Source organism: Xyrauchen texanus, chromosome 41, assembly GCF_025860055.1.
Source record: "Xyrauchen texanus isolate HMW12.3.18 chromosome 41, RBS_HiC_50CHRs, whole genome shotgun sequence".
In the NCBI taxonomy this organism is placed as follows: Eukaryota; Metazoa; Chordata; class Actinopteri; order Cypriniformes; family Catostomidae; genus Xyrauchen; species Xyrauchen texanus.
The window spans coordinates 11,067,203-11,088,926 of record NC_068316.1 but is presented as its reverse complement, the minus strand read 5'-3'; the positions used below and the strand labels follow the sequence as shown (position 1 = coordinate 11,088,926).

General features: G+C 37.3%; 1 protein-coding gene across 2 annotated transcripts in view; it reads right to left on the bottom strand.

Moving 5' to 3' along the window:
- Positions 1 to 21,724, bottom strand: part of LOC127634465 (phospholipase D1-like) — a 42,905-nt gene continuing 21,181 nt past the window's right edge. For both annotated transcript variants that reach the window (XM_052114050.1, XM_052114049.1), the window contains exons 5-26: positions 20,989 to 21,100; positions 20,825 to 20,890; positions 20,656 to 20,714; positions 19,673 to 19,765; positions 19,405 to 19,557; positions 19,177 to 19,326; positions 17,025 to 17,108; positions 14,361 to 14,442; positions 14,053 to 14,163; positions 13,790 to 13,975; positions 12,082 to 12,292; positions 9,213 to 9,341; positions 8,864 to 8,982; positions 8,312 to 8,425; positions 8,103 to 8,213; positions 7,817 to 7,905; positions 6,636 to 6,749; positions 6,273 to 6,322; positions 3,131 to 3,265; positions 2,059 to 2,212; positions 1,843 to 1,960; positions 1 to 1,705 (exon numbers count right to left, since the gene is read on the bottom strand). In XM_052114050.1, the coding sequence (XP_051970010.1) occupies positions 1,481 to 1,705; positions 1,843 to 1,960; positions 2,059 to 2,212; positions 3,131 to 3,265; positions 6,273 to 6,322; positions 6,636 to 6,749; positions 7,817 to 7,905; positions 8,103 to 8,213; positions 8,312 to 8,425; positions 8,864 to 8,982; positions 9,213 to 9,341; positions 12,082 to 12,292; positions 13,790 to 13,975; positions 14,053 to 14,163; positions 14,361 to 14,442; positions 17,025 to 17,108; positions 19,177 to 19,326; positions 19,405 to 19,557; positions 19,673 to 19,765; positions 20,656 to 20,714; positions 20,825 to 20,890; positions 20,989 to 21,100 (2,665 nt within the window). In that variant the 3' untranslated portion in view covers positions 1 to 1,480. The remainder of the gene's footprint in view (positions 1,706 to 1,842; positions 1,961 to 2,058; positions 2,213 to 3,130; positions 3,266 to 6,272; positions 6,323 to 6,635; positions 6,750 to 7,816; positions 7,906 to 8,102; positions 8,214 to 8,311; positions 8,426 to 8,863; positions 8,983 to 9,212; positions 9,342 to 12,081; positions 12,293 to 13,789; positions 13,976 to 14,052; positions 14,164 to 14,360; positions 14,443 to 17,024; positions 17,109 to 19,176; positions 19,327 to 19,404; positions 19,558 to 19,672; positions 19,766 to 20,655; positions 20,715 to 20,824; positions 20,891 to 20,988; positions 21,101 to 21,724) is intronic.

The following is a 21,724-nucleotide window of genomic DNA, read 5'->3' as shown; positions in this document are numbered from 1 at the left end:
TAGTGTAAAAATCATTCTGTTTAATCATCTGCATTACATCAATGCATACATATATTTCATACACATCTCAACACATGTCATTTGTATTCTTGACGAGACATATTGTGTGCAAAATAAAATGCAGTTTATGGGGAAAGGGAACAAAGACATGAAGGAAAAGAAGAAAACAGAATGGAAAATAAAATATCAGATATATCTGATCAATTCCTGAATTACTATAAAAGTGCAGATTCACAGTTAGCAGTGCAGACTTTAGCACATGCTTTATGACCAGTTAAAGGTGCACTCAGTAACTTTTGTCTTTGTGTCATCTTGAACTTACACTGACACCTAGTGGCTTGGATGTAGCATCATATAAAAGCAATAGTTTTCAGTTTCAGATGCCATTGTAGAAATTTTGTATACACACTCAACCATGAGTGAATGTGTTAAATAACAGGACGGTTACTGAGATTAAGCGAGTCGTATTCGGCTGGTCATGTGATTCTAACATGGCAGCCCCCATGTGTGGACCCTCTCCATGTAGAATAAATTACTGAGTGCACCGTTAAACAAAATCAGATTTTTACAATGACATGTAAATCTTTAACTTCAACTGTTTGCAAATAACCTCTACATGGAATGTATGGTTTCATTATTTCAAAAATAAGTTTGTAAACTTCATAAGAGTCATAGGCATAGCCGTTTCTACACAATACTGTAAAGAATGGGCAAGCAATGGGAATACACTTGGAAAATTGGTCTAAGTATTCTACATAAGAAATCCAATTAGGCCATTTCATTAAAGACAGAAGCTTTGGTCGATATAAATTCACTCAGCATTAAGATGGGGACACAAACAATTATAATAAGGCCACCAAAACATGGCAATTAGTACCATAAGAATACAACAATCATGGACCACATCCACCATCACAGACCTGTAAAATACTTTGAGCTATAGTACAGCATTTAGAAATACAGGGAATGTTGCATGCTTTGCACTGCATATAGAGAAAAGACAGAAGCTACATAAAGAAAGATAGAAGTTGATAGTTGGCACTTCAATATAGAGAATAGCTTGAACTCAGTAGTGCATATAACAGATCACAAAACTCTAAATAATGACAAAATAATATTATACCTCCTGCAGCATCCAATCAAGGGTCAGATAACACCAAAGACTTGTCAAAAAATCCTCCATCTCACCATCTTGTAGGACTTGAGATTATAGTTCATAATATAGTATTAGTTGAAGTTGCATAGTGTTAGACTCCATACAAAACATTCAGACAATCAAACTTCCAATAAAGATGAAATAATCCAGTCTGGTGTTGTCCATAATCCCAGATGGGTAAACAAGTGATGGCTAAATCTCCTTTTGTGTCTAAGATGTGCTCATTATATGATAAAACTAGTGAAATTGTTCCTCATTTGCCAGGTACACCTGCTAGATTTGCAGTTTCTTGTAAGCCTGGTGATGTGGACACGTTCTGATCACTTATGTCCAGACGTCCATGGGCACCATGCCTTCTTTTGATCCGATGGGTGGTAGAAGGTTCTGCTCGCCAAGGAACTGGAGAGGAAACTGGACTAGGAAGCCCCGAATTTTTTTCAACTCCTCTTGAGCACGAACAGGGTCCTCCTTCTCCAAGCCAGGCTTTGAGAGGAACCCATCCAACTCCAGAATTGTCCGAACATCACTGGACGGCAAGCAGCGGAACACCTGGAGGAATGTTAGATTTAATTAAAGGTGAAGCGTGTCATTTCTTCACCATAATTATTCAATTATAACTGAAGTCAACAGTATATAAATATTATATATATATTTAGTGCAAACAAAAGCTTACAAAAACAGCTAACCTTTTGGTAGATGGTGGCATTGCGGGAAGCTGTGGTCATCCACACCTCCTTGTAAAACTGGTCGCTGATTGGATCAGTGACATCAATGCTGGGGTCTGTGTTCGCACCAAGAATCATCCTATTGATTTGAAAGGAAACAGAAAAAAGTGTGTTTGAACTTTATTTGGACACGTCTAGGTTTTCTAAATGGAATAAATAGGTTTGAGCGTATCTCACTTGAAACACTCCAGCCGCAAACTCAGTCCAAAGGGTCCAGCCTGATACTCCTCGCCATCCATTACTGACCTCACGGTCTCAATGTCCTTATAAATGACAGCCACCTCACTGTCTCTCTTACCCAGCATACTGCGGTCATTAATATTGGCAGAACCTGATGGGTGCACAGAGACAGATTTAATTATTCTGTCTGGATTACAGCACTATCAAAAAATGACCAACAACTACCATGGAAATACCATGTTTGTTTGCACATGTACCATGTTTATACATGTTCTTTTTTTATTATTTCATTTTGCAGACACTTATATCCAAAGTGACATTGCAATCAATGTGTCCATTTAATCAGAATGTTTGTTCCCTGAAAATCAAACCCATGACCTTGGTGATGTAAGTGACTTGCTCTATCAGTATACCTATTAAAAGGTGCATCAGTATTTATTTTTCTCATAAAAAAAGTTTAACTCTTAAAAGGCATGAATTTTAAGTTTGTAATACATGTATGAATTCATGAACACACATTCAATTGAAGACTGCAGTCATATCAGTAACCTTATAAAAGCTTTTTTATTCTACATGGAGAGGGTCCACACATGAGGGCTGCCATGTCAGAATCACATGACCAGCTGAATACTACTCGCTTAATCTCAATAACCGTCCTGTTATTTGACACTTTCACTCATTGATGAAAATAATCATGGCTGACTGTGAATTTCTCCAATGGCATCTGAAACAGAAAGCTATTGCTTTACAATTATGCTACATCCAAGTCGGTAGGGGTCAGTTTAAGTCCAAGATGACACAAAGGCAAAAGTTACTGAGTGCACCTTTAACACGTTAATTTTGTCAGTCTTTAATAATTTAATATATTTGTCCTATCCTATGAACTGCTGTACCATATCTTAACAGAAGGTGGAGCCATTTAATCTTTTCTCAAGTTTACTAATATATCTTTTAAGTTCAAGTCACATTTCCAAGACAGCATCTTTCCCATTACCGCTACTACACTCGAGGATAACATATACAGTCATTATCTGTGTTTTTCCTGTCTGCAGACTTATATTTTACTTACCAATGATGACAGTGTTGTCATCGGCAATGAGCATCTTGCTGTGCACATATATCAGTTCAGTCACCAGTTTTCCTTCGAGATCAGCGTGGGTCCTCAGACCCCCAAATGAGATGTAATTCATCCATTGATCTCCCACTGCAGAAAAACAGACAAGAAGAGGATGTACAGTCAAACAGCACAGTTTCAAGACATACTTCAAAGCATTTCAGTGATCGTTCACCCAAAAATGAAAATTCTGTCATCGTTTACTCGCACTCATATTTTTCCAAAACCTTATCACTTTCTTACTTGCGTGGAACACAAAAGCTACAAATTTGAAGAATATACTTGCCACCCTTTTTCATGTAATAAAAATGAAAGGGGACTGGCGCTGTCAAACTCCTAAATGACCATAAAGGTATCATAAAATTGATCAAAATGACTTTGCCAAGTCTTCTTAAATCATACACTATAAAAAGCTTTGTGTGAGAAATTTAAGTCGTTATTTACTGAAAATCTTCCCCTCTAGCGAGCTATTAACCGCTGCATCCAGATCATTGATTCAGTGAGTTCTGGATGAGTCCAATATATGAACAACCAATTCAGACCGGTATTGTAAACTGGATTAACCGATTCATAGAAAAGATCCAACTCAAATAGTTCACAAATCGGACAACACTACTTCTCTAATGAACGTTCGTGAAGGAGAGCTACGGCAGATGTCAAGATGTTTCGTAAATAATGACTTACATTTTGTCTGTTCTTCACACAAGTTATCGTCTGGCTTCAAAGGGCTTGGAATATAAATGATATTATTACGCAGGTCTCTGAAATACTCTATTCTGATTGGTCAATGATGCCATCTAGTGGACTGATATTTCTGAGTAACAACTGCACATCTGGGGATTAAGGCATATTTGACTGGGCAGCTAAGTATTGCGTGGCATCTTTCCTACATCTTTTGGATTACTGTGCGATCTCTACAAGTAGGCTAATAAATAATTTCAACTCAAATCAATGTTTCATGTACATTAATATATTTATTTGGCAAGTAGGGTCCCTGAAGCTCTGGTAGAGCATGACGCTTGCAATGCCAAGATCAAGGGTTTGATTCCCAGGGAACACACAAACTGATACAATATATTCCCTAAATGCACTGTAAGTTGCTTTGGATAAAAGCATCTGCCAAATGCATTAATGTAAATGTCAAGTAAAAGTAGCCTTGTAATAAATTGGATAATGAGCAGTCAGGTGGTCATTATTTACAAAATAAACACCAACATAAATCCAGTGCAAACCATAATTTCAACACAAATCAATATTTTATGTCCATTTATTTATTTTACACAGTCAGCCGATTGTTGTCGCAAAATAAACCCTGACAGGGTAATTATGACCGTGACTCGAAGCTGAAATGTACATTATTCCTTACTCAACCACTTTAATGATTCTTCGATGGTCCTTTTTTTTCATTTTGGAGCTTGACAGACAGAATATTTTTCAAAATTCACCTGTTGTGTTCCAGGAAATTAAGTATGACATACAACGTAGGAACTACATGAGGGTGAGTAAATAAAAAAAATGTAAAAAAATTTGTGTAAACTATACCTTTAAACTACCTAATTATACACCTATAAACAAGTACAGCTCTTGCTTGTCTAGAGAACAGTGATGTGTATCCATGATGAGAACAGAGTGAAAGTGCTTAGACCCAGCAAAGCTGCAATTGAACACCAGACGTGCTGGATAATTCAAACTGACAGAGAAACTTTACTCCTTCCTCTCTCACGCCGGGTTAATGTGTGCAGGCATGACTCACTCCACCACAGAGACACTGAAACTGTAGTTTGACTTTAAGTTTTTGGTGTATAATAAACCGCACAGTCCACAATCTCTTTCACAAGTAAACATCATGCATTTAAGCCATGTGTGACTATATATATGTGGTTAAAAACCACAAGGGGGCGCTATTGTATTTCAACAATCTTAAAAAGGAACGCGGCAAAGTTCTGTGCCAGCACATAAGCTAACACATTATTCCCAGAACCATGATGTCTTAAAGGGGTATTTCACCCAAATATTTAACTCACAGTGACTATTCCATGCATGAAACACCAAAGGAGTTTGTAGCAGAATATCCAAGCTACTTTTTTCCCATACAATTAAAGTGAATGGTGACCCTATCTGTCCCGGGTCCCGGTCCCATTTCATTGGAAAAGAATAGCAGAAACAGTCTGACAAGTTTATCCTTTGGTGTTCCAAAGACGAAAGAAAATCATATGGGTTTGGAACCACATGAGTGAGTAAACCATTACATAATTGTTATTTCTGGGTAAACCATCCCTCAAAGACATCACAATTCTAGGAAAGATTTATGTCATGGGCTGGTACAGTTTTGCTAACAAAAGCTATAACTGAAGCAAACTTGTTATAGGACATACACACATTTGACATTATGGGTAACAGGGCACATAAACAGGAAATTCTGGTTTTCTTGCTCTTGCCAGCCTTTCCTCCGAGACTGAAACCAGTAAATCAAATATGTGTGGCCATCAGAAATACAGTGTGCATGTGATTATTAATATTCAAAGCTATGTGGAGGGAAAACCAAACAGGATTGATTTGGGAGGTAAATGCATTACTGCAGTGACATTTTTTTAAATGTCCATTTGTGGCAAGCCGAATTAAAATAAAGGCTATTTAACATTCATACTAGTACAAGTGCCTTAGGGGCTGTTCAGACCATATGCGCTTTTGCGCTAAAAAAGCTAGATGCAAAGCAATGGATATAACAAAACATGGGTGTATCTAGATATTTGTTGTTTTTTTACTTTACACGGCATCTAAAAACGACAAGATGCAGCACAATGGTCAAACACGTCCGTCTAGCACATGTTTACATAAAATAAAAGGGAAATTTGCACAGATGGATGCAAATAGGTGTTTAATGTGAATGGCCCCTCAGACTATAATTTTTCTATATTCAGTACTTGTTTTTTGTTTTTTTATCGTATATCTACCACAGAAACCACAGCTTCACATAAACCACAGGAAGAACATGTGGTTAATGTACAAGCCAGATCTTAGCAGACACTGTCATCACAAATAAAATATTTATGTTTTTATAGAATTACTGCTGAATATAACTTAGCTCTATACTCACTTTCTTTCTTCAGCTGTGAGATGATGGAGCAGTCTCCTCTAATCATGGTCCTGCATAAACAGAAGAATATATATATATATTATATTATATATATATAGTAAAATTCCCCTAGTGTAAGATTGGAATTTTCCCATTTAACTAGTCTTACCATGATACCTACTACTGCAAGCAGGGATAATAGTTGAGCTTTTACAGCTAACGAAAAATTAAATCAACAGATCATGTCACTTAGTTATTATTGTAATTGCACTATAGGCCCGTAACTAACTCTAGTACATTTGTGGTGCCAAACAGTTGATTTATAGTTATGAGCTTGAATAATACCTGATACACTAACAAACATATATTAACAATCAGCATTACCTGTAGTTGAAGTGCATGACTGCCTGTATGGCACTTCCCCCTCCAGTATTGATATCCCCCTCAAACCCAGGAAGTAGAGGAGTCACCACATACACACGGTACTTTTTACCCTCTCTGTGAACCCCATAGAAAAGGGGAGGGTAAAAATAATATAGTAAAAGAAAGTTAAAGTAAGAGAGAATGAGTGAGAAAAATTATTTCATGATAATTGTTTTGTGTAAACATAGTGCCTTTTACTATCTGTCATGGCTGGCTATTCTTTTAGCACTTAGGGATAGTTCACCCAAAAATGAAAATTTTCAAATAATTTTTCTCACCCACATGTCAACCCAGATGTGTAGGACTTTCATTCTTCTGCTGAATACAAATGAAGGTTTTTAGGAGAATGTTTCTGCTCTGTAGGCCCTCACACTACAAGTGAATGGGTACCAAACATTTTCAAACTCCAAAAAGAACATAAAGGCATCATAAAATTAATCCACAAGACTCCAGTTAAATCTACATCTTTAGAAGCTGTAAGATAATTGTGGGTGAACAGAACAATGTTAAAGTCCTTTTTTACTATAAATTCTCCTCCCAGCCCAGTAGGTGGCGATATGCACAAAGAATGTGAATGTGAATGCGGAGATTGATAGTAAAAAAGGACTTAATTATTGATCTTTTCTCACCCACACCTATCATATTACTTCAGAAGTCATTTGGATTACTTTTGTGCTGCCTTCATGTACTTTTGGAGCTTCAAAGTTTTGTTCACCATTCACTTGCATTGTATGGACCAACAGAGCTGAGATATTAATCTAAAAATATTTTTTTGTGTTCAGCAGAAGAAAGAAAGTTATACACATCTGGGTGGGCAAGAGAGTGAGTATTTGATCATTTTTGGGTGAACTAGCCCTTTAAGAATTCCTTTTCGTCTATCAGCAAACCTAAGCAAAAACCTGTCTATATGTACAATAGATGTACAATTTTACCATTAAACTAGTGTGTCTGTGTGTTTAAAAGGTGTATGAAAATACAGGGGCAAAGAGGTGTTTAAAATGAATTTAATGGTTCTAGGGTGTTAAATGGTTAAAGTGAGATCTTTAATTTCAAACAGCAAGGTTTCTCTGTGTAATGTGGTCAGACTGTGTGTGTTTGTCTCTTAAGACAGTGAAGGGTGTGATTTATTGAACACATCTCACTGATAGGCTTTTATTATCCTCTGGGCGATGGCGTCTCCAATTTTATTGTGAACGACTTTGTTGTCAGCGCAGCTTATAAAGAACTGGTTCTAATAGAGAAAATATAGAATTTTAGCCCACAGAAACAATACCATAAGACGCACTTTATAATTCTTAAGACATTCAATGATGCCAACTGTCTACGTGGTTAGCATCCAATACAGTAACAGTAAGGCTATTAGAAGAGGATAATATAAACACATTAATATTTAAAGAACATTAGAATAAATAATTTGTGCCAAAAAACCTCTATGTAGATATAGTGTTTGCTGTGTTCAATAACGTTGACGTAAGCCGTATGAATCGACTCTTCATGGTATTTTATACCCGCTGACCAGTCTGAAGCCGACCGCAACAACTGAGAAGAGAGAGATAAGACAGGATTATAGAGGATGTACCTTATATTTGTCTATAAGATTTCTATTGCCAATAATGACATTTAGATAAAACATGTACCTGAACATTTGTCGGGGTACAGCCAGGGACCTGGTACTTAAGATCGATCGCAGTAGTGTGAGATTTAGGAAGGAGGTATGGATAGGAGAGGGACCTATATTTAGGCTTCATGATCTGAAGTGAATAATGCAAACAGAACTGTAGGATATTAGTTAACAGTAGTTTACATTATGTCCGACCAGTGCGGCATGCTATGCTTCACCTCAAACTGTTTTAAAAAGCATTTAACTAAATCTTTTATATAATAATTATTATTATATTTGCAGATTACATGACCTCAGAATTACTTTGTAACCGCAGGACCATTTAAAATGAACTAGTTAAGGCAAAACGGTGTTTAAAAATGGTGAAAAACATAAAAAGAAAGAAATAGTTACTAATTATAGGATCAAAGAAATACTTTTAAACTTAAACATGCAAATAAATGTTAACCTAAAATCTTGTGTGTGTAAAAAAAGTCCATGAACATGAACACCGAAACAGAAAATATTATGAGACAGCATACAGACATATGCTATTAAATATAAGTGAGATGCCAGTGATGGTTCTCACCTTTGTGAAATTCCAGCGCTGAATGAAGTGGCGAGCAACATCTCTGGCGGCCATCCCATGCACCACGGAGGCGATGTCATGCCAAGGCATTCTGGGAGTTACGTGCCTGTCGATGAAATCTGCAAAAAACAGCATGTTAAAGGATACATCAATAAGTGAAAATTAAAATGTGATGTTTAAATGTAAGACCATGTAAACGGATCATAAATGATAATATGTTAAAATGTTTAACAAATGTACAAATCACAAATAGATTATTTAAATTTAAGGCATTTAAATGTGACATAAATCTGTCATGAATGCAACAAACATACCTGCACAAAGTTCAAGTTTAAAAGCAGTGATTTACCATCAAAAGGTTTATCCAGCTGGATCCAGTCCTTGTGTACAAAATTGCAGTAGTCTTTGCCATGCCAGAACCGTGTGTTTCCCATCAGACCGATGAAGTCTGCTTGCAGATCCTGCACTGCCTCTGTCTCTGAGAAGAAAATAAAAACACTTAACAAAAACAAGCAAATACACAAATGAATAAAAAACAACCACACAAGTTCCAAAAACAAGTTTTTATTTCTATAAAATCAAGCAGAAGCCATGAACAAACTCAAATATAGATTTAGTTTTAGAAGTCATACATTTAATGGCAGAACTGATGGAAACAATCAGTGCTGTTCCACTGTTGCATTACTGTGAAATCAGTCAAAGCCAAAATAGTGCATGAATTCCGAGAAACCTCCAAATATTCCATTGGAATTTGCAAGCACCGAATTTCTTGTTCCAACTCAGAGATAAGGGGCTCTATTCGTAACCGCGCTATGCGCAGCGCTAAGCGTGACAACCATGTGCTACGTCTTATCCCATTTTCATGAGAGCGCTAATTTGAAGCACAAATGAGTGTCGCTGACAGTGTTTCTGCTATCTGTGGTTGCATGCGTTCAAATTGATGCTGTATTGTATGTTAATTAAGTGGCAGACATCTGAAAAGCACATCTAATCTCGGCGCAAAATCTAAAATCAGTTCCACCAGAGGATTCCACCAGCAGATATGAAGAACTATCGATCACTAAGAATAGCTATGATGTGTGTGTGTGTGTGTCAGTAGATCACTATTATTAATAATAATTAAAGTTTATTTTGTATAGTAACTTTACAATGTTTAAGGATGCTGTACAGAAATTAAGCAATACGGACGACAATACAGTCACAGAACTGGGCATGCATTGCATACAGCTCATTACACTACCAAATTCTTAGGAATGGGTAGTCTTCTTTTCTATTGACATCGCTTTACATATATAATAGGACGCAGACGGTACAATAACCAGAGAACAACCTCTGGTTGACCCAGCCCATTAGCGCATTGCACACACGATTACGCCAACCCGCTTGCGCCTAAACTTACTGTATGCTTGCACAAAAATATATACATTTCCATTTCCACTGACTTCACATGTATGACGTATGCACTAAGGCAAGGGTCGGGAACCTTTTTTACATGGAGTGCCATTTTTAATTTTCCTGGTCAATGGCTGTGCAGAATGCAGGTGTGGAATTTATATAAATAAAATAGTCCTCTCTTGCCATTGCTGGCATGCCAGTGATTACCCCTCTGGGTGCAAATGCTGGCATGCGTGCCATAGGTTGCCGAACCCTGTGCTAAGGCATAGCACTATTAAAATTGGGCCCAAGATCTGGGTGTGAAAACCACAGCAAACCACACAGTGCTCTGAGCATTTAGAAAAGTTGCCCCTGTGTCAAAGTACACTGATGAAATCTTACTTCTAATAACCCAGTTCTTTACAGCGAAACTGATCAGAACTGATCCAGGGGCCAGCTGCATAAACATAGCCATTAACTTAAGACTGTGTAAAACAATTATTCTGACTAACTAAAAATGCCAGAGAAAGCCTGATGCATAAAACAAGCTCACAGCTGCCTTAAGTAGGTCAATCTAATTTGCATTGCGGGAAAAGTAAAACACTGAACGACTTTAAACAACATGGCCCAACAAAGGGCACTCAAGACAATTTTCCTTTACTGAAAATAATTACATTTTAAGGCCCATGTAAACATATTTTTTTGTTCTGTTTTTTGCATTCCAGATCGGGTTGTGCCCTATCGACCACGTTGCCGGTCTAAGTTTTCTACAAATTCTCAACTTATGCCCCCACTTGCTCAGCTGACAGTTATTGTTCATGGTAATACAGAATGTAAATGAAAGGTAGCCTAGGGGTATGCAGTCTTACATTTTGGTCTTAAATTAGACCGAAAGTTTTTATGCAACTTACTGACAACTAACTTGTAAGACTAGTCTAAAAGATTTATGCAACCGGCCCCGGGTTTTGGATCAAAGTCAGGGGCAACCTCTCACAGAGTCCACACTTGAGACTTCTCTCATAAGCCTGGGTCCTACTCACCACTTGGACACAAGCAGGAGGGCATGGGCACCCTTAGCTCAATCCATTTCAACAAATTTTGTTGGCTGCAAATGCTGTTAGAATAACCTAAAAGGAAAAGGGTGTTCTTTCATCCTTGGACACTCTTAAGAGTGTGATATAACAAGTAAAGATCTGGCCCAAGTCAAAAGAACCCAACTTCAATATATATGACATTCTAATTAGATGTGATGAGATGGGAGTGTGGGAGGAGTTACTGTATATGCTAAGGTTTAATATTTAGGATTAGGAGTTTGTTTAAATCCCCAACCCCAAGAGTGACCAATAGTATAGTGTGTTAAATTCTCAATTTGATACGTCTATGTAAATGTCTATTTGAGAGGAAAAAAAGGCACACTGTAAATACACGTTAATATACTAGATAAGACAAGCAACTGCATCTAGCTAGAAGTCTGTTATGACTACACAGATTAAAGGAATCATTCTCCTAAATCTCTGCCTAAGATCTCCAACATGAGGATAAGTATAAACACAGAATTTTCAGGTGAAACCATCCCTTTATCATCACATCTAATCTTCAACATGTTACAAAGCGTTTCTTTAAAAGGCTCAACGAAATCAGAATGATACAAATATACATATTTTTCTGCACTTAATAATGCAAATAATTTCATAAGATGGTCAGTCATATTAAAGTGCTACCAATGGACATTAGAAATCAGTGATGCTGTGTGATAACAGCTGAATGTGGGAGTTTAGGTCAGTAACATCCACCAGTCTGCATTTGAGAGAGCATCTTGGTTCCAGAGACGGGGGTGTACTCACTTTCTTCTGAGCTCTCCACACTGCTCACACTGTCAGCAGGCGCCAACCCATGTTTCTGCAGGTGCTTACGGATGCTGAGACGCAGCTTCTTGGTCTTCCCATGTCTTTTTATTTTCGGTTGGTCAACACTGTCCATGACAGAACCTTTGCTGTGCACCATGCTGGACCCGTTTGCTGGAGCAGCTGTTGCGGAAAAAGCTTCAGTGGCATTCTGTGCAATATAAGACATCAAGTTAAATGTTACACATATGACGATTTTCAGAATATTTATAAATAATGGAATCATGTTAAAATACTTAGTAAAAAGACTTTGGTGGCCACAGGCCCAGGGCCGACCCATAATATGACCTTGCATGCAGTATCTCATAAGACACTAAAAAATATGCATACATATGTAGATGCCTCATTCGACTGGTTAGGATATCTTGGAATGGTCATCAAGAAAAGCTGTTTGAATAAGTCAATGGAGGACATGCCTCAGACCGCTGCTTAAACCGCTTTTGTATGGAAACAGTTCATCATATAATAAATTAACAACCTGGGTGCTAAATTATAATATGCGTGCTATAATATATTCATTTGTAGATCAGATACATTTTAAAGTAATTTTTTACTTTACATTCTCCTAACATATACTGAGCAGAATAAAAGTAATCCATAAGACTCCAGTGGTTAAATCCATATCTTCAGAAGCAATATGAGAGGTGTGGGTAAGAAACAGATCAATATTGAAGTCTTTAAATTCTCCTCCCTGCCCAGTAGGTGGCGATATGCATTAAGCATATGATACAATTTATGTATGCATGAAAAAATAAAGAAGAATGTGAAAATTTGTAATTAAAAAAATACTTAAATATTGATAAGTTTTTCACCCACACCTATCATATCACTTCTGAAGATATGGATTAAACCACTAGAGTCGTTTGGAATACTTTTATATTGACTTTATATGCTTTTTGCACCTTCATAATTCTGGCCACCATTCACTTGCAATGTATAAATATTCTTCTAAAAATCTTAGTTTGCCTTCAGCAGAAGAAAGAAAATCGTACACATCTGAGATGGCATGAGGGTGAGTAAATGATGAGAGAATTTTCATTTTAGGGTAAACTATCCCTTTAATGTATATTATGAATAATGCACTATTTTTAAATATATGTGTAATTCAACTAATTTTATGGTTATATTGATGTACATTTGAATTATAGACTATTATTGGGCTTAATATCCCAGGTAATGATTTATAATCTATATGGACAGAACTTACTCTGTGTAGTACTATATGAACTTGCTGTATGATTTAATAACAAATACATGATTTAAATAAACAAATATTGTATTAATGTATTAGGAGCTAGATTCCTTTATTATGGTTATGACCTATTAATCCCGTCGCCTTTTTGATCACTAATCCCACCGCTTATATTAGAAGTTTCAAGCATCGGACAACTTTAAGAATGTTTGACCAATATTCAAATTAATTTGAAATTGTAATATCATCTACAATATTGTCCAATGTTTATTGCAAATCAAATCATGTGAAAGTTGTCTGGAAAAGAATCCAGACTGTTTGCATATGTCATTTAATTTTCATGCATTTACGGACAGTGCTTGACCTTTCCAATATGGCGCCCTGACGTATCTCAGTCCATAGGAACAGCTGCTAATGAGGCATCTATGTGTGCATACAGTATCTATGGTTCCTAACCTCTGTAGACACAAGAGTCCTGGTTACACTCCCTACGTCAGTCAGCCGATGCTCATTATCATCCCAGCGACCATATGCCAAGTCAATGCCGCCCACAAATGCCACCGATTGGTCGATAACTACAATCTTCTCATGATGCGCCCACAGGTAGACGGAAGAGGACACGTGGTCAGGGTGCCTCATTACCTGAGAAAAAGAGAACTTTGTTATCTTTCAAATCTCTTTATTTCTCCTCATGCTCCTAAATTTTTAATCTCTCTCACCTTGATGTTGGGGTGAAGCTGAAGTAGTGTTCGTTTGCTGTATTCACTGTTTATCCCAAGAGCCAGTTCCACCTCCTTATACAGCATCACAAAGATCCGCACACCTTTTTGCTGCAAGACACCAGATGTAACAAAACAAACAGACCTTCGTAATCAGCAGAGCAAATCCGCCAGTCAATATGAATATATTACCAGGAAAACACACTGGAGAGTAAATGATTATAAGAGAACAGTAAATGGGATGGTTTTATTGACAGTGCACATCACTGCAGCTATGGGTTGCTTAACATCGGGTTGGATTAACTCACTGCTTTCCGTTTCAGAATGCAATCAAGTCGCCAGCGGTTGCCTTCGACAACCGGCCTCTTAAGGAAGATCTCAGGGCTCAGCCTGTCATGACACACAGTGTTGACCTCATCAGCAGGAGAAGCATTTGTAAATTCATTTGTAAAATATGCATAAACATATAGTTTCACATAACTCTTTCGCCTACATAAATTAAAATGCAAGTAGTTGACAAAAAACAGGGATATTAACTTTTTCTTTTTCAAGATTAAGATTTTAGGTTACATAAAATCTATATTTTATCTATAAGTGAAAGTGTGTATATATATATATATATATATATATATATATATATATATATATATATATATATATATTATATATATTTTATTTATTTTTTAATTTAAAATTATTATTATTGAGTTTTTCTCTTTTTTGCATTTTACATAAAAAGTCCTGCGATGGGACAAAATAATTTTTAAAAGCCCAGATATAACATTTCTCTCCATTATAAGTGCTGCAAGTGATTTTAATTTATTTTTTATATACCACACATTAAATATCCCTTCAATCGGAGTCTACTAAATTGACGTCCTAAGAAAGCAGATGATCTGTCACTCCAACCAATGTATTAAAGACCCCTTGAAATGCCTTAACAAGAGCACTTTTCTTTTTGTGCCGACATATTTCCTATACTTCTAAACAGGAATTTGTGAAGGGACAAATTGAAGCACTCGTCCCTTTTTCAATAGTCAATAGCCTTTGGTTTGCATCATAGCCATAAATCATTATGTGCATGATTTGCTATTACAAGTCAGAGGCAGATGGTATTAGGGGGAGTGGACATTCTCACAATAGCGGGAGAGCATTTTATTGACTAAAATGGGAGGCATCAATGTTTTTTGTCTGTTTACCAGAAGACAAAGACTACATTTAAATATGTATCTGCTAAACATTCATATACACTAGTATATAAATGACCTCAAAGCTAATAGGCATAAAAACTAAAAATCCTCAAAACTTCAATTTTGATTCCAAGAGGACTTTAAGCCAGGAAAAATAACCGATGCAAACACAAACACTGAATCTCACACTCGCAGGATGCCAGGTACAATGAGTGAGTGATGGTGTAACATAGCACCAGGTATCTCTCTGATGAAGGTAACAGATCTGTTTGGACATTGCTCCCAGCTGGAGGTGCCCTCTTAGAGGGTGTGTACAAAGTGAACCCACTATCTTTTTTTTTTCTATCCCTTTCTACCACCTTCCTGTAGGCTTGGGTCTTATACCATGTCCTAAATATTGCACAATCTCCTCAATGTTTTTGTCCGAACCAGTCACAGTTGCAATAAGTGATGATATTTGTCAGTTGCTTGGTTTGACCCAAAAGTTTTGAAAAATTAACTTCCATTACTTTTCTAGTCATTCGTGATTACTGGACAAGGGTTTTTAAAGCCGAGCTTAACTATAAAAATGTATATTTAATATAAAAACTTACATGACTTAAGAAATTGATAATGACTTTTTCAGGCCTGAAACCCACAATTTAAAAAATTCCTGATATTTCCAGGTGTGTTATGATTGTGTGAAGCCTGCATGTTTGTCACATTGTAATGAGTAGCCCACCCTCCATACAACTTCATTGGTCCAAAGTCCTCTTCCACATTAATGCAAACATTAAACATAAAATTATTTTGATTAGCTGTGAATGTCAAGTTACACTTCATTTTCACTTTTAGAGGACAGAGAAATTATTTGGTTGCTCGAAATTTACAGACAGATAATTTTTTTTCCCCTGGAAATGTATAGCTTTGCATCTGGTTAGAACGCAGTAGGCTAGCTGTGTCCCAAATGACACACTAAACACAATGAACCTGGCTATCTAGTGTATTTTCAAAGTGTATTACTGTCCCAAATGGAACACGAATGGATTTTTATCTGCATGGAAATATTAGCTCTTTTTCAGCTGCCAGAAGCGACGTTTCAAATGCACAAGATATGTTGCTGCTAGCTTTAGCATGTTAGCCAAACTCAGTTCAACTTTCCCAAATAATGTACTGTACATTTTCACAAAGCATTGTGTGATGGTAAAACATTCAGATAACATTTGCAAGGTGCTGTCTTCACTGGCGTTTTGCTAGCTTCCATATTCAGCATTATTTACAATTGGGTTTTTTTTTCAATCCAGAATAGAGGCCAGGTAACTCCACCCCTTCCGCTATGTAGCACAAGCTGCGACCGTAGAGTGCATGCAGTGTCCAACATTCCACACTTCTTTTTTTTTCAGTTGAAGAAGTACATTACCTGGGTACTCGTAATACACTAATTTTCTTGCATTTTTAGTAAGAACATATTACACAAGAGCATAGACGAGTGCAGAAGTGTGCGATTTGGGACACAGCTAGTGTTTTACTTTAGTAATTCTACAGTCATTGGTCTGTTGATTTCAATTTCCTAGAAACCTTCAAAGATATGCAGTACAGTATTTCTCCTGCTGCCTTACTGGACTATGAAAGGTTATTGATTTTCTTCAATTTCTGGAACACTTTATTCCATCTTAACCAAAATAATAACAGATGAGATAATTTCTGTTGTATCTGATATGTGTATACTTTTTTTTAAATAAATTGATAGTACCCAAAGGGAAGTTAATGATGAATGTATGCAAGAGGCTCATCTCAACATACCACCAGTCTGTGATAAAGATCTCCTCCTCTGCCTCCTCCAGTGCATTCGCCACGTCCTCCATGTACTGTTTCCCATTCACATACCTAAAATACACATCCATTTTTCATTCAGCTGATATTTATGCATAAAATGTCTGGCTGCGCAAAGCATCACAGCTTTTGGTTTTAGTTAATTACATAATATTCATTATTTATGTGACAAGGTAGCTTATAGTGTTTAATGCTGCAACAATGAACAACAAATCATCAGTCCAGACCAGCAAATACTATCTTGCTCCTCTAAAGGGTCATGAGAGGTTGGAGTCTACAGTTACAGCACACTTTCCCTCTCGTTCTCTCAGGTTACTCTTGTGAAACAGCCTTCACCTGAAGACATGGGGGCAGAGGACTAAAGCTTTTAAATGTTTATCTCTTCTGGGAAAGCTCTGAACCATGGCTCTGCTAGCTGCATTATAAGATTTTACAGATTATTTTGATATATATATTTGAGTTGAAATGCTCATCACTGTGCTAGGCAGACAAAATACATGCCAGATTTGTAAGTGTGTCATTTTTTGGATGTTAAAATAATTCACAGTGTAATAATCAGAGACAACTACAGTATAAATAAGCCATTCATAGGTTGATTTTCTATGAAAAGTAAAAACAATGTGACTGTAGTTTTATCAAAACATTGCCCTTTTTGTTTGAGCATACTGATCAGCCCTACACAGCAACAATGGCTCAACCAATGTATCTGTCTTGGGGGCGGGACATTTATGTATCACCAACCAATGAAAGGCAGGTGAAGTGTTCAGGAAACCTGTTGGAAAACAATTATGTTTGCAGTTTGGTTTGGAAATATATGAACAAACATGTGTTGTATACTAAAGGTGCAGTCACACATACCTATGCACTGTGAAATTCCATGGGCGAAGCTGACGAAGGCGGATGTTGAGCGTGTGTGAAATCAGAAAAAATTTAATAAATGCCAAGCAGCAACTTTATAATGCTGCACTTACTCTGGCAGAGTGAAGTTGAAAAGAAACTTGCCACTAAAATTATATCCTTGTCCATTGTGTACATTCAGTGTAGCTGTGTACGAAGCACCGCCCACCAAAGTTCACCAAACTTGAACTCTGTGCTAAATACGTGAGGGGAAATTCTTCACCACAGCAGTCCATCACGCGATTGAGATGACTGTATTTCGCCCACAGAATTTCGCAGTGCAAATTTATGTGTGACCGTGCCTTAACTCTTTAAAATAGTAATGTAGAAAAATGTCCAAGAAGTAGGCTACTTTTTTCTTAAGTTAGTTTTAGCTTGCTTAATAAACCCAAATAACTCCATAACTAGATTGACTTCATTTTCAAACTATATTATTATAATTTCGCAGTGGATTTAGCACGTTGCTATGCAGTTGTGTTCTGGGTGGTTGTTAACTGGTCCAAGTCAACAGCGTCCACCCCCATGTCTCAATTATATTCTATTGGATATTACTCAAATCCCACACTTTAATGCAAGTCTATGGGATTCTTTCATCTATGTTAACATCCACCAGGTATAAGGTTGATAATTTAGAAAAGTAATGGGACATGTTAAACAATTATATTATAGAAATAAGCACAAATGGTGTGGGATGTCAGTATAAAGTAAACAATCTTGATAAATATCCCTACATATGGTTTAATGGTGCTGTAAGAGATTTTTTTATGGAAAGGTATGCAAAAAATGTCCCTACTCCCTGAAAGATATGAATGAAATAAGTGTCGTAAGACATCTCTCCTGTCTCTGTGACAGCTCTATACTCTGTAAACAGCAAATAAATATGTGTCCGTGGACAATGACTCTTTCTGCCTGTCAATCATTTTGCATGTTCTCATATTATTTTAGTTGCAGCAAATTTTTGAGGCTTTCAGATATTTTTAAGCCATGTTGTTCATAACAGTTGTCTGTTGATGGTGCTATTTTGCTGCTGTTGTTTTAAACAACTGTTTCTGCATGATGTAAATCTCAATAAAGCTCATTTGTTATCTTTGGAGTGGGGGGGTTTGGAATGAAGGGTCGTGGCTAATTCAACAGCTCAGCCTCGTGGAAGTAGAATGGCTGAAATCGCTTATACCACCTTTAAGTCACCTAATTTATTATGTCTAATTGTCGGTGTAATAATTACCATTTCGACTGAATGTTCTTCTGTTCTTTGGCGAAGGAAGAAAAGCGATGATCCTTCAGGAAATTACTGCCGTACTTCCGCACAAAATCATCAAGGGCCTGCCCCCACCAGCGGGCATGACGGTAACTTGTGAACTTCAGTACCAGGGTCCTGTAAGAAGAATAAAGCTCTATCACTTAACCAAATTGGGGCATGTCAACTGGATTTTGCTAGCCTCAGTTCACACACCTGGACAGACTGTCTATACGGACACCATGTTTTGTCTCAGTGTCTTTAGTTTCCATTTTGATGCTAAATGCCTTATCCATCAGCAGCACAAATGAGATGGCACCTGTGTCCGGCTTCATGAGGAGAAGACAAGAGTCCTTCACCACCAGCCACCTGGAAAGACCAACACTTTCAACCAGGCTAGGGCACATTGTAATTGCAATCATTTTTCAAACTAAGTCATCCCTGCAAATACACAGTATTTCAGAATATATGATCAAACACTGACCGTTTGGACCAGCGGTAGCACATTTTGCTGCGGCCACAGCAGTTCAGTCCAGGAATACGGTGACCCCCTGACCTTTTGAGTACCATGCCCTCCCTAAGAAGGGAACATGCTAAACGTCAAGGATCAATCATTCAAAATGCAAGAATTTATCTATTAATAATTACATGGTTCCCACTTTTTGGCCATGAATCTTTGTAATCTATACAGTTGTTTGTAATTACTGTAATTTAGGGATGTTATAAAATATCAATATATCGACTATTGATTGGAATGTTATTTTATTTATTTATTTTTGAAGCATCGATATATTAACATTAGCCGACATTTAATCAGAAGCCTAATTTGCACGCTTTCCAATTCACTCAGTTGGGCGGAATGTCTGGCGTAATAACATTGGGAGACCACAAGGGGGGTGATATAACTTTTACTAAAGCAGGTCGCAAGGCTCAGGTATCACAACATAGGACGGGTATTTTACAAGTCCTTGCATAGGATGCATACATAAAAGTTTTGAAGATTTTTGTACTTCAAGAATGAAAGTGACATTGATGAGTTTGCAGGTTAGTGTAAGTGTGACGGGGAGGAGGGCAGGGCTGAGCCATGACTACACACGCCCGGCCCCAAATCGGGCTAATCAGCTGAGCGAGGGAAACGATGCGTGTTACACTCTGTGGCACTACAGATTTTTAAGAACCAGTACGATCAATTAATTGACAAGAACCAACTCAAAAGAATGATTCACTCACAAATTGGACATCACATGGCATGCAAGCAAGTTTGACTCTACACGAGAGTAATATATAGTAGAAGATATACAAAAATATACACTATACATTTCCATGACTTTTAAGATTTTATTAATTTCCATGACTTTCCAGGCCTAAGAACACAAATCTAAAAGTTTTCTATGACTGTGGAAACCTTGTAATGTGGCTACTTCGTATCAAGGCTTCATTTGAAGCAATAAGCAAAAAAACCCTTACAAGCCTTTTGGTCCCAAGTCATGAATGAAGGACATCTGACTCACATCAATAAATTCCATCTATGGCAAAAAAAAACACAAAATAAAAGGTTTGTTAGTGCATATAAGACAATGAACAACATAGTAATTGAAATATTTTCCATAGTCATGATTTAAAAAAATGTACATACTGTTGCATGGTAGTTTCTATACATTGGCATTTTCAGCAGTCTATTCAAGTAGTCTTCAAGTTGTCTCTGTGGAAATCAAAACAGATATCACCATAATCAGACAGCAGCCAATGTGTTAACCATCCGATGATGTCAGATGTGTACCACTGAAAGGGTAAACTGACTTTTCGACTGGAGACTTGCTCTTCCCTGGCTAGTTCTTCCCCTCCTCCCCGGGGTAGATTTGGCATATTCCGTTCAAGGTTCCTGTTTACAGTTTGTCTCCGTTCTGCATGACTATGGACCAGAAAAAAACAAAAAATAAACTAAGACATCCTAAAATTGACTTTGAATATCTTAAAATATAAGATAGTAGTTTTTCTATTTTTTTTATTTTATCCCCTTTTTTTGGAATGCACAATTCCCACTATTTAGTAGGTCCTCGTGGTGGCGCGGTTACTCACCTCAATCTGGCTGGCTGAGGACAAGTCTGAGTTGCCTCCACTTCTGAGACCGTCAGTCCACGCATCTCATCACGTGGCTTGCTGTGCATGACACCGCGGAGACTCACAGCATGTGGAGCCTCGTGCTACTCTACGCGATCCACGCACAACTTACCACGTGCCCCATTGAGATCGAGAACCACTAATCACGACCACAAGGAGGTTACCCCATGTGACTCTACCCTCCCTAACAACTGGGCCAATTTGGTTGCTTAGGAGACCTGGCGCACCCTGGATTCAAACTTGCAACTCCAGGGGTGGTAGTCAGCGTCAATACTCGCTGAGTTACCCAGGCCCCTAATATAAAATAGTTTTAATTTGTTTATCATTTTTGGTCACTGCATGCTTCCATTCATCCATTTTATAGATGTGATGACTTTACTATTATTCTAAAATGTGAAAAATAGTCAGAATAAAT